The sequence below is a fragment of the Barbus barbus genome, assembly GCF_936440315.1.
Source record: "Barbus barbus genome assembly, chromosome: 27".
Lineage (NCBI taxonomy): Eukaryota > Metazoa > Chordata > Actinopteri > Cypriniformes > Cyprinidae > Barbus > Barbus barbus.
The window spans coordinates 20,021,531-20,043,512 of NC_136755.1; the positions used below are offsets into that span (position 1 = coordinate 20,021,531).

Sequence of the window (21,982 nt, forward strand, 5' to 3'; positions counted from 1 at the left end):
GTTGCCCGTTTCGGTTTTATTGTCTATAGAGTGTTGATGTAATGACTTGCTGATACAAGGACGAATGTTCAGGTGAATTAACTTTAGCTGTAGCATTCTTTATTAATAAACACACTTGATACACACAAACACAGAGTAACCCTAAGTTAAACTTCCTGGCACACATACAGTGTGAAGCATCAGCTTTGTTGGATAAATGGATTTCAAGCAGGAATGTGTGATGGATATAATGCTGAAACTGAATGTATTAAGTTATGTTTGAACCAATGATGCACTGAAAAGTCGCTGCCGAATCCACAGCCATAGTTATAGCACACTGGCTCTCTGGATTGAGTCGCTTGGTTATTTTAGCTGAGCTTCAAGAAATGGTTCACTTAAAAACAAATGTTTTGTCATCATCACACAGAATAAGAAATTTAAATGGTAATTGGATTACTGAAAAGAGCTACTAGTAGAATAAATGGAGACTGGGGCTTTCAAGTTTCATAAATGAATTGGTTGAGCCACTAAACAGTTCATTCACAAATTGGACCGATTCAGTATGGAAGCTTGTTTCTGCCATGGGATTAAAAAAACAACAACTTTTCCTCGCAAATATTTTTCTTCTCAGAATTGAGAGTTCAAAACTGTGGCAGAAACAGGCTTGCATAATTCAGTTCATTGGCTCAACTTAAACAGTTTTAAACCACTTTTGTGATATTTTTTATAGTGCTTTTACAACTTTTCTGAAGCTTAAAACTCCAGTCTATATTAATGTAATAGGATTTAAAGCACAACCAACATTTAGTTTCACAGAAGAATGTTATATGGTTTTAGAACAAAATTAGGGTGATTAAATGGTGACAGAACATCTAATTTTAGGTGAACTATCCCTTTAAATTAGTGTTTTAGTGACACAGAAAGCATTCAATGTCTCTGAGGTAACAATTTAATAGTAATTTTAGTGATTTGGGTTCATTAATTATGGTCATTTCCTTTTGGCAAAATAAACATACATCATTGCATCATTGGTCCTTTAGAATGAATCTGCATTTTCATAAACAACAACCTAAAGCTCTCATTTTAAAGCGCAATCAGTACACAATTTAAAAAAAAAAAAAAAAGTGCTTTTCATTTTTTTTTTTTTACATATCTATTACACCTGAAGACCATTATTACAGTATTCTCTCCCTTAGAAGTTTAAATATCTGAATTAATGTTGTGCAAATCAAATAATAGTCCTCCTGGCATGAGTGCAGCGGTTACGACAAAGTGACAACATCAGCGTGTTTCGAACAAAACACTGAAGCCCCTGAATCACCTGAGGCGTTTTATATTGAAATAAAAGCAAATAAATATTTTTTCTTTTCTAATCAAAGTTGTCAAAGTTCAGAACATTGCCATCAAAGTGTGTGTGCACATGCTTTTCATAGAGATGCTGCTGGCAGTCCAGAGGAAACTGCTCGCTGCAGACGGGACATACCCTCCAGTGAGACTCCACGTGCCGTTCGAAACTGCTTTGCTCAAAGTGTGGTGGGAAGATCACCTCACACAGGGGACACCGCTTATGAACATCAGGTCTGGGTGGGGAAGAAAGAGACAGAGTGTTTTAAGCTACAACTGTAGTGGCAAGTGGGATGTGTTTGCAATGCAGGTTTACAATGGAAACTATGAGGTAAATATTTTAAACAGAAGTACGCTGTTGTCAGTCTCACTACTGTTTAGTCAGAAAGTGACTCTTAAGTTATCTCAGTGAAAAAAAAAAGTCCTAACTTTTGGCAGATAGATACAACAATTCAATAATAATAATAATAATGATAATAAATTACTTTGTCAGTTGTCGCTTTTGAAATGGAAAATAAATTCCAGGGCTATGTTTCAAATGAAAAACTAGCTTACTGGTTATCAGGGTTATTATTAGTAACTAAAACCATCATAAAATCATTTCCAATATTTGATATAAAATAAATATTAACTGAAAAAAGGCAACATGTTTCATTTTCATTTAGTTTAATTCCAAGTACTAAAATAACAAAAAATAAGTAAAAAATTCAAAACCACTCAAAACTATATAGACTATATTTAAAACATGATAATAAAATGACAAAAAAACTCAGAACTTAAATGACTAAAACATTAGCTAACATTAAAATGAAAACATAAAATGTAAAAATTCAATAAATTTCAAAATATATACAAAAACTGAACATAGTAAATAAATGATACTAAACAACACTGCTGCACACCATGCAGTATATACTGTGGTATTTACGGTCTAATATTTAGAATAGTTTATAGCACACACTTTGCAAGCATATATCAATAAACCTTTATAAAGTAAACCTTTATGATGTAGTATGCTTCATTGTCATATGACCTCACCAAACTACAAATGACATCCAGTTAAGTATTTACGGTAATATTTTGTTTCATTTTTGAAATGTAAAAAAAAAAAATCTTTTGGTATGTCCTCCAAAACTTTTGGCGTTCAGATTCAATATTGACTCAAAAATCCCTAGAAAGATGTATGAAATTAAATGTACACAGACATTTACATTATTGCATCATTGGTCTTCATTTTCATAAACAAATAAAATTTAATTTGACGTTACTTCTAGTCATTTGTCACTTTGCAAACTGAAAGACAGGTCTAGAGCATTGCATTGTGGGATACAGTGGTTCACACTTTATGCTTTGTTGTATACCACAGATTTTTGCAAATATACTATTTCTAGGCATTCAATGCAAATGGTGTACAGTATACACATTGCAAACATAGTACGAGTAGTATGGTAGCATGCATTTCCAAACATTTACCTTGTATCAAAGCAGAAGCTGGTGTGGCTCTCGTTCGATTCCAGGCTCTGATGATCGCAGACTGCAGGAGCCTCACCATCACCTCCCTAAGACGGACATAAAAACCAAAATGAAATGCACACATCATTCCTTTTTGACTGAGACATAACACTACAATGTTCTTCAGTGGACACATTTAGCTGTCACCTCTCTATTGAGACATAACAGCTAAGATCTCACATAGACACACACACCCACACTTCCGACGAAAAGCCACGCCTGTCTGCACACAGCCAGCTTCCTGCAAAGGTTAATGGGCTTTTAACGCAGCAAACGAGAAAGGAGGAGAAAGGGGTCAACGCCGATCTGCACCCTCAAATATCACAGGCCGGCACCCCCAGCCAATTAGCATAGCCCTCGTCAACATCTCTCTCTAACGAGCCTCTAGCCTCGTCACTCTAATCCGCTAACGAGCTCAAAAGAGAAAAGCCTTAATTGCCGTTTCATGCAAATTAACCACCTCTGTTTTCACCTATGAACTAAGGTCTGAGGGTGCGGGGAATGCAGCGGGCAGTGAGGAAGAGAAGATGAAAAAAAGAGTGAATCAAAGAGTTTGAATCAAAGGGAGACAAGGTGGAAGTCAAGAGAAAAGGCTGAAAACAGAACAAAAGGCTGAGAGAGAGGAAGAAGTAGTGAAGGCTGCTAAAGAGTGACAAAAATACATGGTAATGCCACATACCAGTTTAAAGACTGGCACAATAACACCCAGTTATTAGCTCTGAAACTTACAAAAATATAAACTGTACTTTATATTAGGTGTCTTTAACTATAATGTACTTACATCAAAAATAATGAATTGTTTGGTACAATGTACTTATTGTGTTTATGCTGCATTGCAAATCACGGCAGCACTTTATTTTACAGTCCTGCTCCGCATATACTGTACGTATATGAACCCTGAACCTACTCCTAAACATAACGTTAACCCATGTAGTTACATCCCTTACATTACCCAGTCCTTTCTTAGGCAAGTACACTTTAAGTACATGTAAGTGCACGTGCTGTAAAATAAAGCGCAACCCAAATCACTTTTGCTGCTGTTGAGGTGGGATATGGTTAAGGTTAGAGAGGTTTGGTGGTCTGGTTAGGTTTAAGGTAGGTTAAGGAGTAGATGTAGTGTTGACGGTGTAATTATAGATGTAACGGCAGATATTCATTTCAAATGTAATTACAGGAAGGTATTTTTAACAGCAAGTACAATGTAAAAGCATGATCTACAAATTAAGTGTGTATTCATTTAAATGTAAGTACAAAGTAGTTAAATATACTTAATATAAGGTGGGTAGATTTGATGATAATTTTATGAAGTTTTACGTCCTATTTGAAAAACAACAACAACAGTTTGTCACTCTCATATCTGACCTGTATGACTGACTTTCCTCTAAGAAACAAGATATTTTGAATAATGTGCCGGTTGCTCTTTTCTATGCAGTCACAATGACTGGTACTTTAGTTGTCAAGCTTCAAAAAAAGATGCAAATTCCCCATAAATGTATCACAAAAATATGTCTGAAGCCATAGTACTGTATTTTTTATGCTTTTATCACCCTCCTTTCACAAATGACAAAGCTACAGCTGTCAAATCTTGCGAAACAAAAAAGTGGGGCATCTCTTTAAAGAGAAGGGAATAAAGTTTGTTTTTCTTCACTATAAATCATTTTTTGAATCATTGTAATAATAGCTATTTTAATCATCTTTTAAAACGCTAAATGATACCTTTATAAATTATTAAAACAAAACTCCAATAAAAAGATTAAATATTTTGTTTGCCTAAATGTTATGTGACCATTAACCAACATCAGAGAACCCTGAACATGCAGATGCGTTGTTAAGTTATTGAAATGCAGAAAAATATGATTAAAAACATTTTTGTGTCCCTGGACCACAAAACCAATCTTAAGTGTCAGTTTTTCAAAATTGAGATTTAATAAATAAGCTTTCTATTGATGTATGGTTTGTTAGGCTCGGATAATATCTGGCTTAGATATTACTATTTAAATATCTGGACCCTGAGGGTGCAAAAAAATCAAAATGCTGAGAAAATCGCCTTTAAATTTAAAATTTAAGTTTTGATATATTTACGGTAAGAAATTTACTGAATTTCTATTTGTAGCTATTGCTACAAATATACCCCAGCGACTTAAGATTGGTTTTGTGGTCCAGGGTCACATTTCTTCTTTGGCGTTGATGAAGAGGAACTTATCAGTTTAATCAATGGTGCTGTGACCAAAAAGGCTGGAAATCAGTTTTGAAGCTTTAACGTCAGAAAAAAAAACATCTGCTAAATGTCACTGTAGCATCAGACAGGATGTGTTTTAACAATGTACTGCAGATAAGCAACAGCTTTAAAAATGACACTGTCCAGATTAAAACACACTCTTCCAGTACTATCCATCAAGCACTACTTATAGCAGTGTGAAGTTACATTAAAACAGACCATGTCTATTATACATCTATGCAGCTGCCAAAGAAATATACACAGTAGAAGTTGTTGTGGTGTTTTCAAAATATTTCCAATGCTCTGTCTGTGTACAGCATGTTTCCTTACGTTAGGCCGCTCTTCAGCGGGATTCTCCAGGCCATCCGGGGGGCTGAGACTGCGTGATGGCTGACTGCAGACCACAGGACCACCCCACGGCGGAGGAGCCAAAGGAGGGGGCCGGCAGGTTTGTTCTGGGGATAATGCCCCATCTGCTCCATCTAAGCAACAACAATTCAGGAAGCTATAAATAGGGCTGTCATATCACAAAAACTTTTAGTAGTTACATATCAATGTCAATGTTCTTGATACTCTACCAATTTCGACATGACAGTAAAACAAATATATTACACTTATTCATATAAAAATATACTGTATAGCCTACTACCACTCAAAAATTTGGGGGACTTATTTATGATCGGACAAATTTAGCCTTTAGAGACTTCTTTAAAAAAAAAAAAATAAAAAATCTCACTGACCCGTAATTTTTAACTTTTAAATGGTATTGTTTGAATAATTATAAATTATAAATAAGTAAACACTTTTCACAAGTAAATATTACATACTTTAGTATAAAATAACTTCAACCATAAACAGGTCATTACAGACGATCTACATTTTTCAAATAATCCACCAGTTTATTCAACCATAATCAGGTCATTATAGATAATCTAAATTTTTTCAAATTATCCAGAAGTTTATTCACTTTACTTGCTTTTAAAAATTCATAATAAATAAATAAATAAAAGTAGACAAAAGCGTGCACCCACCCCGGGTCTCTTGCTCTGAATAGGGGTTTCCGTACTGCAGTTCAGCTGGTTGCTGGGGCACCAGCGGAGGTGGAGGCTGGTCTTGTGTATACGGCAGTGGGTATCGCAGAATCATTGGCTCTCTGACGTTTGACCTCCGACTCCCTGCTACCTCCACTCTGTTCATACACTGCCGCAACTCCTGCAAGAAAAACAAAACATATGATCACAAAGTGAGTTCTCAACATACCTGACAGGAAACACTTATTTATTGCTTACATGAGTAAAAGTAGTTAATACAAATATTGTCACTTAAATTGCAAATGATAAAGCACAAACCTGGCTTGATGCTTAAATTACTGCACTCCAATACTCTCATAATGATACACCGGCTATTTAGACACTACAAGAACCTGAATTAAACTTCTTTGGCCAACAATCTTGAGTACTATATTGCAATACAGATTAAATATTACCAGTCTTTAAATAGCACTGACACGGTGTATAACTCTCCTTGCTTTTTTTTACTCTTTTTTTCTTGTTCTTTCTTTCCTTCTCCTTTGACCTCATATCCGTGAGCCATGATTAGAGGAATTATTTGCACATTTAACATTTAACACAAGTGCTGATGGGTAATCAGGGAGCCGAATGTGGCATTTAGCCATGACTCTTGGGGCTCAAACATTCACACTCTGCCTGATTTCAGCGTCTTACCTGCTAAGAATCAAATTAAGGTATTTAATATTTAAAGATTCTCATTAACATTTAGAAGATCAAGCTAATAATACCAGCTTCAGAAGATATTGCAGCTTTTTGGATAGCAAACACAGAACATACAGTACATATTACAGTACAACAAACCGTTTATAGGAACAAAAATGATAAGAACAGGTTTATGCTATAAATGCTCTTACCTTTTCCAGTCTCTCTTTCTCCCTGGTCACCACCACAAGACTCTCCCTCAGAGCAGACACCTCTCTGTCCTTCACTGCCACTTGAGTCTATCAAGGAATTCATACAATTTATTTTGAGTGGCATCTGGACATATGTTTTATAACTGCTCTAAAAACACCACTTGAAAGTAAAGTGTGTGATTCTAAACCACTAAAGGCACAAAACAGAGTTGTGAGTTTCAAGTCCTATAATATTTAAAAACAGATGAGGAGTGGCTATAGATTATTAAGCAAGCATATATAGGCTATAAAGCAATTTTAATTCTGAACTTGAAATGTTGGAGTGTTTCTCAGTACTGTGACATTTTTTGACCAAAAATGTGAATACATTTTCCATTACTTTTGAAATGACTGGTTCAAGCTAGAAACACTAAAAAGTTAATGGTTGTTCAATTTTGAGTTTTGAAAGAAGTCTTGTATGGTCATAAAGGCAACATGTATTTGATCAAAAATGCAGTAAAAACAGAGATATTGGCAATTATTATTACAATTTTAAATTATAATTTGAAATAATATTTGAATACATTTTAAAATGTAATTTATTCCTGATCAAAGCTGAATTTTCAGCATCATTACTCCAGTCTTCAGTGTCACATGATCCTTCAGAAATAATTCCAATATGCTGATTTGGTGCTCAAGAAACAACTGTTGAAAACAGTTGTGCGGCTTAATATTTTTGTGGTCTGCTGATCTCCTTCTCTTTCTCTCTTTCTGAGTTATCATTGTGTAAATGCTTGTTTGGGTTTGAAGTTCAATTGAAATGGGTTTACTACAATCTTACCCTGCTCTCCAGCAAACAGTCATAAAGCATTTGGTGAGAGCGTGTGCATGCGTTTAAACACGCTGTAAATAAAAGACTTTCCTTTTGATGGTGTCTCCAGCTTTGTCTAAATACTCAGACAAGAAGAGTCCTTTACAACCTCCTTTCCACTTGGCCAGCTATGTCCTTAATGACTGCTGTGTTCACACACACACTTCCAAGACTGACGGAAATGTGATACCTCAGTGAACCGGACCTAAAAATCAACCCATGGAAGTTCAACTGTGTTTGCACGCTTGTGTGCACTGACATCTTATGCAAATGAATGTATGAGTATCTGTGGCTGGCTCTTCCCTGTGAGGTTGAAGGAATCTGAATCATGTATGTATGCCTCTGTGTGTGTGTGTGTGTGTGTGTGTGTGTGTGTGTGTTTACGTACTTTAAACCGTTGCTCCTCACTGGCTAGCAGGAGCTTCAGATTTTCATTGATGGTGCACTGCTCTCTCCATTTCTCCTCCATGCAGGCAAGCTCAGCTTCGACTGACACACTGCACTCCTCTTCCTCCTCGTCTTCCTCCTCCTCTTCATCTTCGTTGTCTTCCTCCTCTTCCTCTTTTTTCTCTTCCTTCCCCTCCTGTCTAGGTCTGCCTTCAACTCCCAGTCTCTCTGCATCTCTTTGTGTCACAGGTTTGATCTCAGCAGGATATTGGTCTTTCAAATGTGAGAAGTTAATACATAAGAATTTGGTTACAATTTTGCAGTGTGACACAATAACAATAATAATAATAACAATCTTATGCATGCATACATACACATATATATATATATATATATATATATATATATATTCAAAGGTTTGGGGTTAGTAGCATTTTTTAATGTTATTGAATGAAGCCTCTTAAGTGCACCAATGCTGCATTTATTTGATCAAATATACAGTAAAAAGTCCAATATTGTGAAATACTATTCGAATTTAAATTAACTGTTTAGTAATTAATAATTATGTTTAATATATTATTCCATTACCACAGTCTTTAGTGTCACATGATCATTCAGAAATTCTAACAATATGCTGATTTGATGCTCAAGAAATTTCTTATTATTACCAGCAGTGAAAACAGTTGTGCAGCATAATAGTTTTCAGTTCATTTATATATATATATATATATATATATATATATATATATATATATATATATATATATATATTTTAACTTTTTTGATAAATGGCATTTATTTGAAGTATTCATTTCCTTAAAAAAAAGAAGAAGAAGCTTTTATTACTCATTTTTTATTTAATTAATTATTGAATTTTTAATTAATTTTAATTAATAATTTTTTACTTTTTAAATAATTTTAAAGGAACTAGTTTGACGATGTGTGTTGGAGTTTAAATGTGTTGCGATTCATTTGTCTCCTTGCCAATACCTGAGGGAGGTGTATCTGCATCTAGCATGTGTAACTCCTGTGTGGTCTCTGTAGAGGCATCATTCCTGTTACAGTCCTAAAACATATGTAATATTTTAATATTTCACACAAAAATATAGGAGGGTGTTTTCAAAACAGACTTCACTTATAAACCTCCCCTAACATACAGGTGCATCTCAGAAAATTAGAATATGGTGAAAAGGTTAATTTTTTCTTGTAACTTATTTCAAAAAGTGAAACTTTCATATATTTTAGATTCATTACATGTAAAGTAAAACACTTCAAAAGTTTATTTGTTTTAAATTTGATGATTAGAGCTTACAGCTCATGAAAGTCAAAAATCAGTATCTCAAAATATTAGAATATTTACATTTGAGTTTCAATTAATGACCATCCATACAGTATAAATTCTGGGTATCTCTTGTTCTTTGAAACCACAATAATGGGGAACACTGCTGACTTGGCAATGATCCAGAAGACGATCATTAACGCCCTCCACAAAGAGGGTAAGTCACAGAGGGTCATTACTGAAAGGGGTGTGGCTGTTCAAGGAGTGCTGTATCAAAGCATATTAAATGCAAAGTTGACTGGAAGGAAGAAATTGGGTAGGAAAATGTACACAAGCAACAGGGATGACCGCAAGCTTGAGAATACTGTCAAGCAAAGCTGATTCAAACACTTGGGAGAGCTTCACAAGGAGTGGACTGAAGCTGGAGTCAGTGCATCAAGAGTCACCGCGCTCAGACATCTTCAGGAAAAGGGCTACCAAGCCACTTCTGAAACAGAAACATCGTCAGAAGCATTTTACCTGGGCTAAGGAGAAAAAGAACTGGACTCTCCAAGACTGGAGAGGCCCAGAATCCAAGTGCTTGGAGTCCAGTGTGAAGTTTCCGAAGTCAGTGATGATTTGGGGTGCCGTGACATCTGCTGGTGTTGGTCCATTGTGTTTTATAAAGTCCAAAGTCAATGCAGCCGTCTACCAGGAGATTTTAGAGCACTTTATGCTTCCATCTGCTGACAAGCTTTATGGAGATGCTGATTTCCTTTTCCAGCAGGACTTTAGCACCTGCCCACAGTGCCAAAACCACTTCCAAGTGCTTTGCTGACCATGATATTACTGTGCTTGATTGGCCAGCCAACATGCCTGACCTGAACCCCATGGAATCTATGGAATGGTATATTTTCAAGAGAAAGATGAGAAACAGTCGATCCAACAATCCAGACGAGCTGAAGGCTCAATAGTGCCTCAGCAGAGCCACAGGCTGATCGCTTCCATGCCACACCTCACTGATGCTGGAGTTTGTGCTAAAGGAGCCCCGACCAAGTATTGAGTGCATAAATGAAAATACTTTAAAGAACTTGAACTTTCTGTTTTGCAAATCCTTTTTTTAATATTTTGAGATACTGATTTTTGACTTTAGTGAGCTGTAAGCTCTAATCATCAAAATTAAAACAAAAAACTTTTGAAGTGTTTTACTTTACATGTAATGAATCTAAAATATATGAAAGTTTCACTTTTTGAAATAAGTTAACCATTTTTCACCATATTATAATTTTCTGAGATGCATCTGAACATAAAAATAAAATGTAAGATTGCTTAACATCTTATGTGCCTAATTAAGTGTATCATTGTAAGAGTTGCATTTTTTTGTAAAGCCATTATTTCAGTTACTCACCCCCTGCTGCGTCTCCTGTTGCTGGGTCAGTTTGGTGACTTGTCTTCGCAAACGTTGGCACTCTCTGTATTTCTCTTTATAGTGCTCTGCAGCCATATTCAGACGCAGCTTTAGTTCCTCGACCTCCTTTTGTAGCTCCGCCTCCAGCTCTGAAACCACACCCACTCCAGCCCTGCCCTGAAATTAAAAAAATAAATAAATGAAATAAAGCAAGAACGCAAGAAAGAGAGTTATCACATAGTTCACACTGTGTCTAAACATTGCGTCTAAACCATGTGTTCTTCATATTGTTATTTACAGATCTTCACAACAAAATAAATATGAGGGATAGTTAGTTGTGGTTACCACTTCCTGTGATGCCTGGCTTCTCATCCTGTCAAGCTGATTCTGAGCATCTCTGCATTCTTCCTGGGCTTCAGCTAAACGGGCTCGTAGTTCTTCTGTCTCCTGACAGGCACGGTACAGCTCAGCCATGGTGCGATCTCGCCCGCCGGAGGCATCACGTAACTCAGAACCCAACATGGCGGCCTGCTGCCGCGTGGCCTGGAGCTGCTCCTCAGCTTGACGCAACTGCTCTTTTAGACCCTGGAGATGCACACAATGCATTAGGAAGACAAAGTATGATTTATGTGAACAAGCATTATATAGTATATATACTCACCAAGGCTGCATTTATTTTATCAAATATATTGTAATTCTTCAAAAATTATTTGAATATGCTGATTCAGTGCACAATTACTTTAAGTGCTCAATTATTAATAATGGTTCATATTATTATCAATGTTGAAAACCATTTTGCTGCTTAATTTTGTGGAAATCTGATTCTTTGATGAATAGAAAGAACAACATATATTTGAATTATTAAATATTCAAAAGAACAACATATTTGAAATATAAATCCTTTGTAAAAATAAATGTTGTCACTTTTGATCAATTTGGACTAATTTTTAGAGCATCCATGCAGCACAGAAGTTTTTTTATAGCTTTCTTATCCCAAACTTTTAAATAGTAGTTTTTTTATGGTTTTCACAAAAATATTAAGCAGCAAAAGCTGTTTTCAACATTATAATAATAAGAAATATTTCTATATTAGAATAATTTCTGAAAGATCGTGACACTGAAGACTGGAGTAATGACTGCTGAAAATTCAGCTGTGCTATTACTAAATTATTAAATTTCATTTTATAATATATTAAAATAAGTATTGTAAACGGCAATAATGTTTCTCAATATGGCTGCTTTACTGTATTTTTCTTCAAATAAATGCAGCCTAAAAATCTTCTTTCGAAAACATAAAAAAAATACTTATTCCAGAATTTTGACCGGTAGTAAATATATTTAATGTATTTGTATTTATTCTTTAAATAAACATCTATTACGGCATCAGCGGGGTGTGTGTCTCTCTCTGTGCGCAGCCTGTGCAGTTCCTCCTGGTACTGTGCGATGGTGACCTCTCTGTTTAGCTCCACTGCCTTCAGCATCTGCAGCTCTGCACTGAGTTTAGTGTTTTCCAGCTCAGCACTGCGCACATGAGACTGTAAGCGTAAACACACAACAAGGATAAATGCACGTCACACGACTGATCAATGCATATGATTAAAGTTTATAACCTGTAGATACTACACACACTTACTTTGTAAAGCTCCCTCTCGTCTCTCTCATTCTTCAGTTGAGTTTGTAAACTGTCCCTCTCAGAAATCACCTTCTGCAGCCTGTCTCTTAAACTGGACAACACAAAAAAACAAAGTACACCATATAAATCCACCATAAATCTGCATTCTTATCCTGAGAGTCCAAGTCAAAATCTAATTCTGACTTGAAAATAAAAATCTAAACATTATGGAATATATATATATATATATATATATATATGTGTGTATTTTTAAATTTTACTAGGTTACTAATCATATAATCAAATTTGATCCGATGTTTTTGCCTCCATTGAAACACAAGATGGTCAATGGATCATCTCAAAAATATGATCATCAGGTTTTACACAAACCTACAGAGTATGAGTGCTGCAGTCATCAAAGCAAAAGGAAAACAAATAAAATTATAATATTTGCATTTTTTTTTTTAATAACCTCAAATTGCTATGCTGATAAAATAATTAAAAGTACATCAAATTAAAATAAAAAATAATTAAATGAACCTAAATACACAATAAAGGCATTTAAAACTAGTTGTCTCAGACTTTTGGCCCCTACTTTAAATATGTAAATAATATAATTATATTCATGTCAGGTAATGTATGTTCGGCCCTTACCAGTCCAGTTCAGTCTCTTTAAGAACAGCATTTTGTGTGATTTCTAGCAGGTCCTGTTCAAGTTGTCTGACTCTGGCTTGAGCCTCCTCCTTCTCCTCACGCAAGCCTTTCTGCAGCTCCTGCAATTGGACAGCAAATGCTATCAATCACACCTTCCAGCCAATCAAACACACTCCAAGCATTTTCCAATAACAAAAATCAAAAGTGGTTAACCAATTATTAAAAAAAATAAATAAGTAAATAAAATAGTTAAGAATATTTTACAGATCTTAACAACAAGACCTTCAAACAAACAGCATATAGATTAAAAATATAGAAATTAATAGAAATTTAATAGGATTGTTACTAGACACACAGTGAAGTAACAGAGTAATCCATTGGGAATAACAGAGACTTCACAGACTCTTTTGATAATGAGGACGTTTACAGGAGACTTAACTGAAAGAGAAAATAATTATCAGAAATGCAGGTATTAATCTGATCCAGTCTTTCCCTCAAAAAAAAAACAAAAAAACAGTCCATAGCTGAAGTTAATTTCCCAATAGTATGATGTCAGCAGGAAAAGAAGGGGCTTCGATTTCACTTTTGTTGCGGCGGCTCATATTTAACAGTCGTCATCAGTAAATCACAGTAACATCTGGTTCTGAAAGCATGCATACACGCCTTGTCCTCCAGCTAATCTGGTGACTCGTGGTGTTTTACGGCCGATGATGTTTCGGAATTGCAGCACAGGCATATAAAATGTGAGGTCGTAAAATTAGCAGCCACAAAATATATACTTATGTTCTCACGATAAAGAGGAAGTCTATTTTCATATGTAAGTTCTGACAGTTTAACAGACACACGCACACTTATGGCATATGAAAGGGTTTGTGTGACTGGGGTGTGAGAGAGAATTATAAAAGTGTTAATGTTTTATTTGTGGTGTTCTTTGTCCTTTGTGACACTCATAATTCACACTTACATACTTCAATAGGGTCTCCAGAAGAAACACCAGGGGGCGCTGAAAGACCAGCAAACCAACTGAATCACATCCTGCTGTTTTCTGGGCCCTTTAAGAGTTTAATGTGCTTGTTGTGCAGTCAAACATCAACACCACATCAGAGCCAAACGGAATCTGCAAAGATTTTCTTTTTTTTTTTTTTATGCTGAGGGGAAAATCACATTTTGTGAAATGGATTTTACATGGTAAAATGTGGTACATGGATGAAATTAGCTGGCCATATTAAATAAACAATGCAAGGGCTGGGGATCGCCACATGATTCTTTGGTATTAATGGTGTTTATATTATTTTATTTATTTACTTATTTTTATGCCATCTAGCACTCTTTTAATGGTAAGAAAAATGGTAAAAGTCAGTTATAGGTGATAATTAGGTAAATGCATTTAAAATAATATTTAAAAAGGGATACAAGATATGCACCAACAAAAAAAAAATGCCTTTACACTGGTACACTACTGTTCAAACACTTTGGATGCTTTAAATTCTTAAAATAAAAAAAAATTAATATTAAGCAGAATAATTGTTTTGATGATAATAAGAAACATTTCTTAAGCAGCAAATCAGCATATTAGAATGATTTCTGAAAGATCATGTGACACTAAGGACAGAAGTAATGGCTGCTGAAAAGTCAGTTTTGCCATCACAGGAAAGATACTAATTATAAATTACATTTTAAAATACCAAATTGGGTAACACTTTATTTTAAGGTGTCCTTGTTACATATGTTACATGTACTTACTATTGTAATAACAATATGTAATTATGCATAATTACATGCAAGCAACCCTAAGCCAAAATCTGATCATAACTCTAACCCTATAGTAAGTACATGCAGTTAATTAATATTACTCAGTACCTAAATGTATAATTACACTGTAACAAGGACACATAAAAATAAAGTGTAACTGAAAATTTTAATATTTCACAATAATTGTATAGTGTATATAGCCTACTTCAGAGTACCACGGTATTACCATCTGATACCTGAATAACGATACTGTCACATTACTATATTTTGTAAAGTCAAATTAACAGGAATGACAAAAGGTTCAGAAAACGCAGATGAACATTTTTTTAATAAAGGAGCTATTAATAGAAAATTTTATTAAAGGGCTATCAACATTAACCAACAAAAATTTAAAACACCAATGCATTTATTTAACTTGACATAACTATCACACACCCCTCTTTAAACCCCACCCTCTAATGAGACATCAGCCAATCGAATGTTTGCAAACCGCTCAGATATGAAATGATTGACAAGACTGTTTCTGATAAACAATAACAAAAAAGCTGCCTATTTTTTAAGCTTTTTACAGAGTATGAGGCTGTTATAAAGACAGACAGGAAACATTTCAGTTATATGTATCAGGTAGTAGTGATATATGTGACCCTGGACCACAAAACCAGTCTTAAGTCGCTGGGGTATATTTGTAGCAATAGCCAAAAATACATTGTATGGGTCAAAATTATCCATTTTTCTTTTATGCCAAAAAATCATTAGGAAATTAAGAAAAGATCATGTTCCATGAAGGTATTTAGTCAATTTCTTACTGTAAATATATAAAAACTTCATTTTTGATAAGTAATATGCATTGCTAAGAACTTCATTTGGACAACTTTAAAGGTGATTTTCTCAATATTTAGATTTTTTTGCACTCTCAGATTCCAGATTTTCAAATAGTTGTATCTCGGCCAAATATTGTCGTATCATAACAAACCATGCATCAATGGAAAGCTTATTTATTCAGCTTTCAGATGATGTAGAAAACTAAATTTCGAAAAATTGACACTTTTAAGACTGGTTTTGTGGTCCAGGGTCATATATTATATGTGGTATTTCAAAAAAGAAATCACATACAGCACCTTTTAATATCATTAAAACAAGCAGAGGAAAAAGAGAGAAAGAGAGCAGGAGAGAGAAAATCGCGTGACTGGCTGCTGTTGTCTCAGCGACTGGGCAGGTCTCCTCCTTTCTGTTGAGTGGTTTTGGTGGACATTAACTTCTGGCTGCCAGCACACGTTTGACGTCACGTCTACTCTCTGTGGTCAACATGGCACTGCCATGATAACAGATGCCCAAGTAAACTTTTCTCCGTCTCATTCTCTTTCTTTCTCTGTTTTCTCAAACTCCCAATTCTTTCACTCAGAGTAAATCGTCCTCAGCACAGTCAGAATTAAGCATGGATAAATCACATGACTTTATGGGGAAGGTCAGTAATGCACACAGAGACACACACACACAGCCATTCTCTGATAAGATAAAGTGCTTTGTGGGAGTAAGTTCACCGTCAGTCAAACAGAAAAGCGTTTTACACTTGGAGACAGAAAGTCTTAAACCACCAATGTGCACACACACACACACAGGAGAGGGCTTTGATGTGCAGATAACTTGAACTTGTGATCTCTGGTGTGTGTTACATGCTGTTTAAACACTGTGTGTGTGTGTGTGTGTGTGTGTGTGTGTAAGCCATCTTTGCTGCTTCGTTGGTTGGTCACTTTTATGTGTGAGTGTGTATTTAGTACCTGGTTCTGTTGTCTCTGTCTCTCCTGTAGCTGATCTCTCTCCTGTGTGAGGAGGCGTAGTGCTTTCTGCAGTTCTTTGCACTCCTGTTGAACTTCCTCTACACGCTGCTGCTCATACACACATATACAGATAATAAGCCAAAAAAAATAAGACACAAGCTTTGTTCCAAAACCTAGTGAGATGCCTTGCTTCCTACAAAGACAGCTGCCATCTAAGACAGCACCATAATGGAAGCTGGTTTGGATGGCTATCTATCTATCTATCTATCTATAAGCATATTAAAACACAGCGCACACAAATATTGGGGAAAATAATCAATTCTAATTACACTGCACTATTTTGTTAATGAATGTTTTTCAGTGCTGAACTAACCAGATGTTTATATATTTTAATGTATTAATTTATATTTACAATTTGTATTCAGATTATAAATAGTGCATTCATAATTGACAATTTTCTTTCCTCCCTATGATTGTCACAATGCATCATTGCACACATGATTAGGTTGCCCAAGTTTTGCATCAAGAATGCACCTGTGATGCCTTAGGTTTTGGAACAAAGCAGGGGTTTGTATTCTTGTTTGTGTGATTTGCATACCTCAAGTAGTCCAGTCTTTGTCGTCACAACCAGTATGTCTGAGTTCCCATCATCTTCTACTGTCAGTAGCTCCTCCCCTGTGGGTGTGGCCGGGCGGAATTGGAATGGCGTGCTCGCACCTCTGATTTCACCCGTGTGTGTGACGTAGCAGAACTGATAAAACTCACCATCACTACGGGGAACATAATATCCTAGGAAACAGCATGCAGAGTATTTGATTACAGGTTTAATCTTTATCAGATGTAGCGTCTTATACTATAACTTACAACAGAAATGTCATCTGAAAACAAAGTAAACCAAAAACAAAATGCCCTACAAAACAAAACAAAACAAAAAACACAACACAACACAAAACATCAAAGATTCAGTCTGCATGAACTTTCAAAAGTTCTGAAATAAAAAATTATGACTCTTTAATTTTTACTTAACAATAATTTTAAAAAAAACTCATTTTTAAACAAACAAAACAAAACAAAAAAGGATGACATTTAATAAAAAATTATTTGGTCTAACTGCGCAAAAAGCTAAAAGCAATTAACATAATAACATTAAGAACACCCAATTCACAGTCTAATTCAATTATGATGGATAAAAGCAAGTTTAACCATGCAAAAATAAAATAATGTCCCACCCTTCACTTTTCTCCTTTTCCACTAAAATCAAATTACAGAAGTAAAATAGGTTGCATAGAGCAATACATGTTGACTTTGTGTGTGTGTGTGTGTGTGTGTGTGTGTGTACCCTGAAAGATGATGGTTCGGTGAACAGTGGATCCCTCAGTGTAGTTTTCAGGCATGGGAGACCAGAGAAACGTGTAGTAGTCTCTTGCACTGCTCCAGCCCACCTAACACACACACACACACACACATAAAAACAGCAAACAAGAAGCGAGTCAGAACTAAAACTTTTGTGACCAGACCAATGAAGGCCTCTGAAAACAGTTACAAGTAAAACGTATAAAACACAGACTAGTTCATTTTGACCAAAACGATACAAGCAAAACTATATAAACACAAAGTCTATATAAAATGTTTAAGGATCACCCAGTCAAAACAGATGGAAAGAAAGTGGGAAAAAAGAAACATTACTTACTAATAATACATTAAACCTGTGGGAGATCGAACGTCTTATTACTTATCGATTTCACAGGTTATAAATATCACAATAAGCTCAAGGACGAATGGAAACACTTAGCCTCCTTTCTGAACTTCTTAGCCAGCTGCGAAAAGAGGGCACAGTGTGTGTGTGTGTGTGTGTGTGTATGGTTGGAAAAGGAGGCATAATGGAAAAAAAGGACCCGGAAAAAGGTGAACATTTTACACATGCTTCAAGGGCGACTAAAAAATTGTGTGGTTAGTCTGAAAAGTGTGAGTGTGCATTAGAATGTCATCATTGCTGCCTTTGAAGCACATGTAAAATTTTCACCTCCATAACCACCCATATTTGTGTGTGTGTAAATGAGTGATTGCATGGTTTTATGCAGTTGTAAATTAAATATGATGGAAATTAAGAAAAATAATGTAGTCCACCATCATAAACATGTCACATACGGTAACTTCTTACAGTTACACACAAGACACACATATACACTATCAGCTATTTGTCATCGTGATTTTTCACGGCACTACCTGACATTTACTTTGATTACAATATATCACATCTGTAATCTCTTCTTTTTTACGGAAAGTATTCTGCTTTCATCTGGAACGCAGTCATCTGTGAAGAAATCGCCTATTAATTACAGAAGAGAGAAGTAAAGAGGAGAGCTAGAGGATAAAAAGAGAGAAGGCATCCGAGTGTGTTTCAAACAAGCCATGCTTGTACACACATGACCGATAAATTAAATAATAAGAGGTCTGGCGTAACTATAAATCAGGTGCATAAGAACATGTTCGGCATGTGCGCGACAACTTAATTATATAGTACTTGAGTACACCGAGTGTGTGTGTGTGTGTCTGTGCACAAACCTACTGTATATGTATATGCATGATTACACAGCATTTTTTGTATTGCTTAAAGGTAGCCTATTTTCAACGTGCCTCAACATACTCCTTCATAAAGAGTACTATGTTCGTTCACCCTTCAAATTAAAAATTACACACAGGGATACTGATATAAATTATAATCAATTTAATTTAAAACTGAAATTTTGCGCATTAAATATAAAGGGGCATTGCAAGTACAAATTAAAAAGCTGCAGCTAATTATTTGTAGAACTTTACAAATAAAAAGATAAAATACAGTTATTTATATATAATTAATAACATTTAATTGAAATATTAAATTAATAATTTAAAACAGAAATTTGGAAAATTATAATAAGGTGCAATTATTCAAATATAATTAACAACATTTAATATAAAATTTGAAATTAAGTTTTGCATGTAATGTAATTCTATTTTGGCTGAGTAAAAATAGAAATAACAATCTCTGCACACAGAAAATTAAAGTCATTGTTAAACTATTATGCAACTGGCTGCTTTCTAGAAGGAGCAGTGTTTTCTCAAAACCACCAGAGGGTGCCTGTGGTTCTCTAAGTAATATAAAGCACAAGGTGTGTGTGCTGAGTGTGTGTGAATGCCAAGGATTCATTCCCACATTACCTCATTAATAATTGAAATACAACTACATAGATATTGTCAGAATACATCCAACCATAATGCTCTACCATATAAGTATGACTACTATTATCCAGTTATGCATTACACATAGCAGCTAATATCTGTTATTACACTACAAATTATTGCAGATACAAGGATGAAAGGAGAAAATACTAAAGCAAAAGCATAAGAAAGGATTGATTTAAACGCCCACAGCATCCAGCACAAAAGCCCATGCGATCAAAAAAACACACACACACACCCACACCGCAACTCTATTCCCCCGTAAACTAACCATCAAAACAACAGTGATATTGAGCAGATTAACCATTTTTTTTCCAATCCACATTTTCCCCTGCAACCCACCACTCTAAATGCTGTCTGGAAAGATCTGGTTGATTTGAAGTGCCTTTTAAACCAGCCATAAACTGTCACTGTATCTTAACAAGACGTAAAGTTTCCATGTGCTCATTTCCTCTTGATTAAGTGCAAGATTAAATTTCGAGATGAAAGAAGACCGAGAGAAAATGAGTGCGATTAAATCGGATGGATAGAATTTTCTGCAAAAAACATTTCTGTGTATGAAAACCTAAATATTGACCAGATTTCAGTGAAATATGTAATGTGTACCAACCTTAAAGATGCCCACCCAGTCTTTGGGATGTGGGGTGATGAAGGGGGTGAGTGTGTAATGACATTCAAGCGCTGCCTGCGGGAGGAAGCTTTTCCCAACATTCTGGAAGATGACATGGGCGAAGTTGGACGTCTCCATGACAACGCTTCCTCCTCCACCAGCAGATGCTCCCGTATTACAGGCAGACAACATCATAAGTGCTCAAGGAAAGCCTGTGATTGGTCTACCTGAAACAAGAAGGAGTGAAAATTACAAAGAAATAATGAGGTTTAACTCACACAGTTTCTTTCATAATATAGGGATATTGTTTAGTCAGACAGTCAAATATTGCAAAATAAACCCCAACATAGACTTGTATCACCCTGAATGAGTTTTACATTACCCTGCATTATTACTTAGCTAAAAGGACTTGTAATAGTGATTTGAAATGTTTTATCTTACTTAGACCTCAGAGAGCCATAACACAACCATAGCTATGCAGAAAACATTGGTTTTACAGAAAGAACGGTCAATTTTGTAACATGGCCCAGGAATTATTATTGCAGTATTTCAATATGCTTGCATAACATCTTACATTATCCGTCTCTCCTGATTCATTTTAATTCCAGAGATGTTCACCAAAGTTTATATTCTTTATATTTATTTAATGATGTTACTTTGAAAGTGATGCAGCAAAAAAAAAAAAAACAAGAGTTCACATTGAAAATTGCATGATGGTGTGTTTAAGCAACACATAATTTGCAATAAACTATAGGTCATTCTACTGCATTAAAATGTTATTTAGATGCTTAAATATTTCTGAGCTGACATACATTTGGTTTAAGCCCATGTGCAGCTGCATGAAGAAGACCTGCCCTATTCCAGGCCGGATGGGGCGATGCCGAGCAGGCCTGTGTGCATGGCACTGCTGATGCTGTTGTCATCCCTGCTCAGGCCTTTACCGTCAATGACAGCTCGATTCAATACAGCAAATAACATATTCGCACTGAACTCATTATATGGTGGTTTAAAACATAACATTCTTTCTTAATCATACTAAAACGTGTTTGCTTAAACCGAAAGCATCTTTCTAGATATATTTCACTTGCATCGTGTCGCTAACTAACAAGTCACAGCGGATTTTAATGGTAGTTACAAGTACACTAGATGATGCCGCATTTTTCTGTACATGTATTTATTATACGACGTAAATTACTGGCGGTGGCCTTGGAGGATGAGTTGATGAGTTTTATTAATCCCACTGCAATCCCACCCCTAAATGCATCGAGATGGACCGCATGCAATTACAACATATATTTCCAAGATTATCACTATATATGTTATAATCGTCACTCAATAAATCCGTTATACCTGTAATCCATGTTTACTTGAAGATCTGTAACTCTTGTTGTATAGATTGCTATGTAACGCAGGTGGAGAGTGCCTCTGTCATGTAGCTGAACCGGGTGTCAACATGTTTTGAGAATCTAGAAAC

General features: G+C 35.4%; 1 protein-coding gene across 2 annotated transcripts; it reads right to left on the reverse strand.

Annotated features, from left to right (window-relative positions):
• Positions 1–3: 3 nt before the first annotated feature.
• LOC306847186 (tax1-binding protein 1 homolog A) lies at positions 4–21,961 on the reverse strand. 2 transcript variants are annotated; one of them, XM_079380994.1, is made up of 17 exons: positions 21,859–21,961; positions 20,509–20,735; positions 18,016–18,118; positions 17,275–17,465; positions 16,677–16,784; positions 13,147–13,265; positions 12,514–12,604; positions 12,260–12,415; positions 11,226–11,465; positions 10,881–11,057; positions 9,205–9,280; positions 8,216–8,487; positions 6,978–7,064; positions 6,085–6,265; positions 5,384–5,535; positions 2,797–2,882; positions 4–1,559 (listed from the first exon to the last, which is right to left on the reverse strand). In XM_079380994.1, the coding sequence occupies exons 2-17, from the start codon at positions 20,701–20,703 to the stop codon at positions 1,349–1,351; spliced, it is 2,445 nt and encodes an 814-aa protein (XP_079237120.1). In that variant the 5' UTR covers positions 20,704–20,735; positions 21,859–21,961; the 3' UTR covers positions 4–1,348. The 2 variants fall into 2 exon arrangements, with proteins under 2 accessions (XP_079237120.1, XP_079237121.1); XM_079380995.1 differs by having other exon boundaries at positions 21,321–21,940.
• Positions 21,962–21,982: the final 21 nt, after the last annotated feature.

Coding starts and splice junctions, on each gene's coding strand:
- LOC306847186 (XM_079380994.1), bottom strand. CDS start 20,703: ATGATGTTGTCTGCCTGTAATACGGGAGCATCTGCTGGTGGAGGAGGA. Junction 9,281..10,880: donor AACAGGAGACGCAGCAGGGG/GTGAGTAACTGA, acceptor CATATGTTTTAG/GACTGTAACAGGAATGATGC. Junction 7,065..8,215: donor GTGAGGAGCAACGGTTTAAA/GTACGTAAACAC, acceptor ATTCCTTGATAG/ACTCAAGTGGCAGTGAAGGA.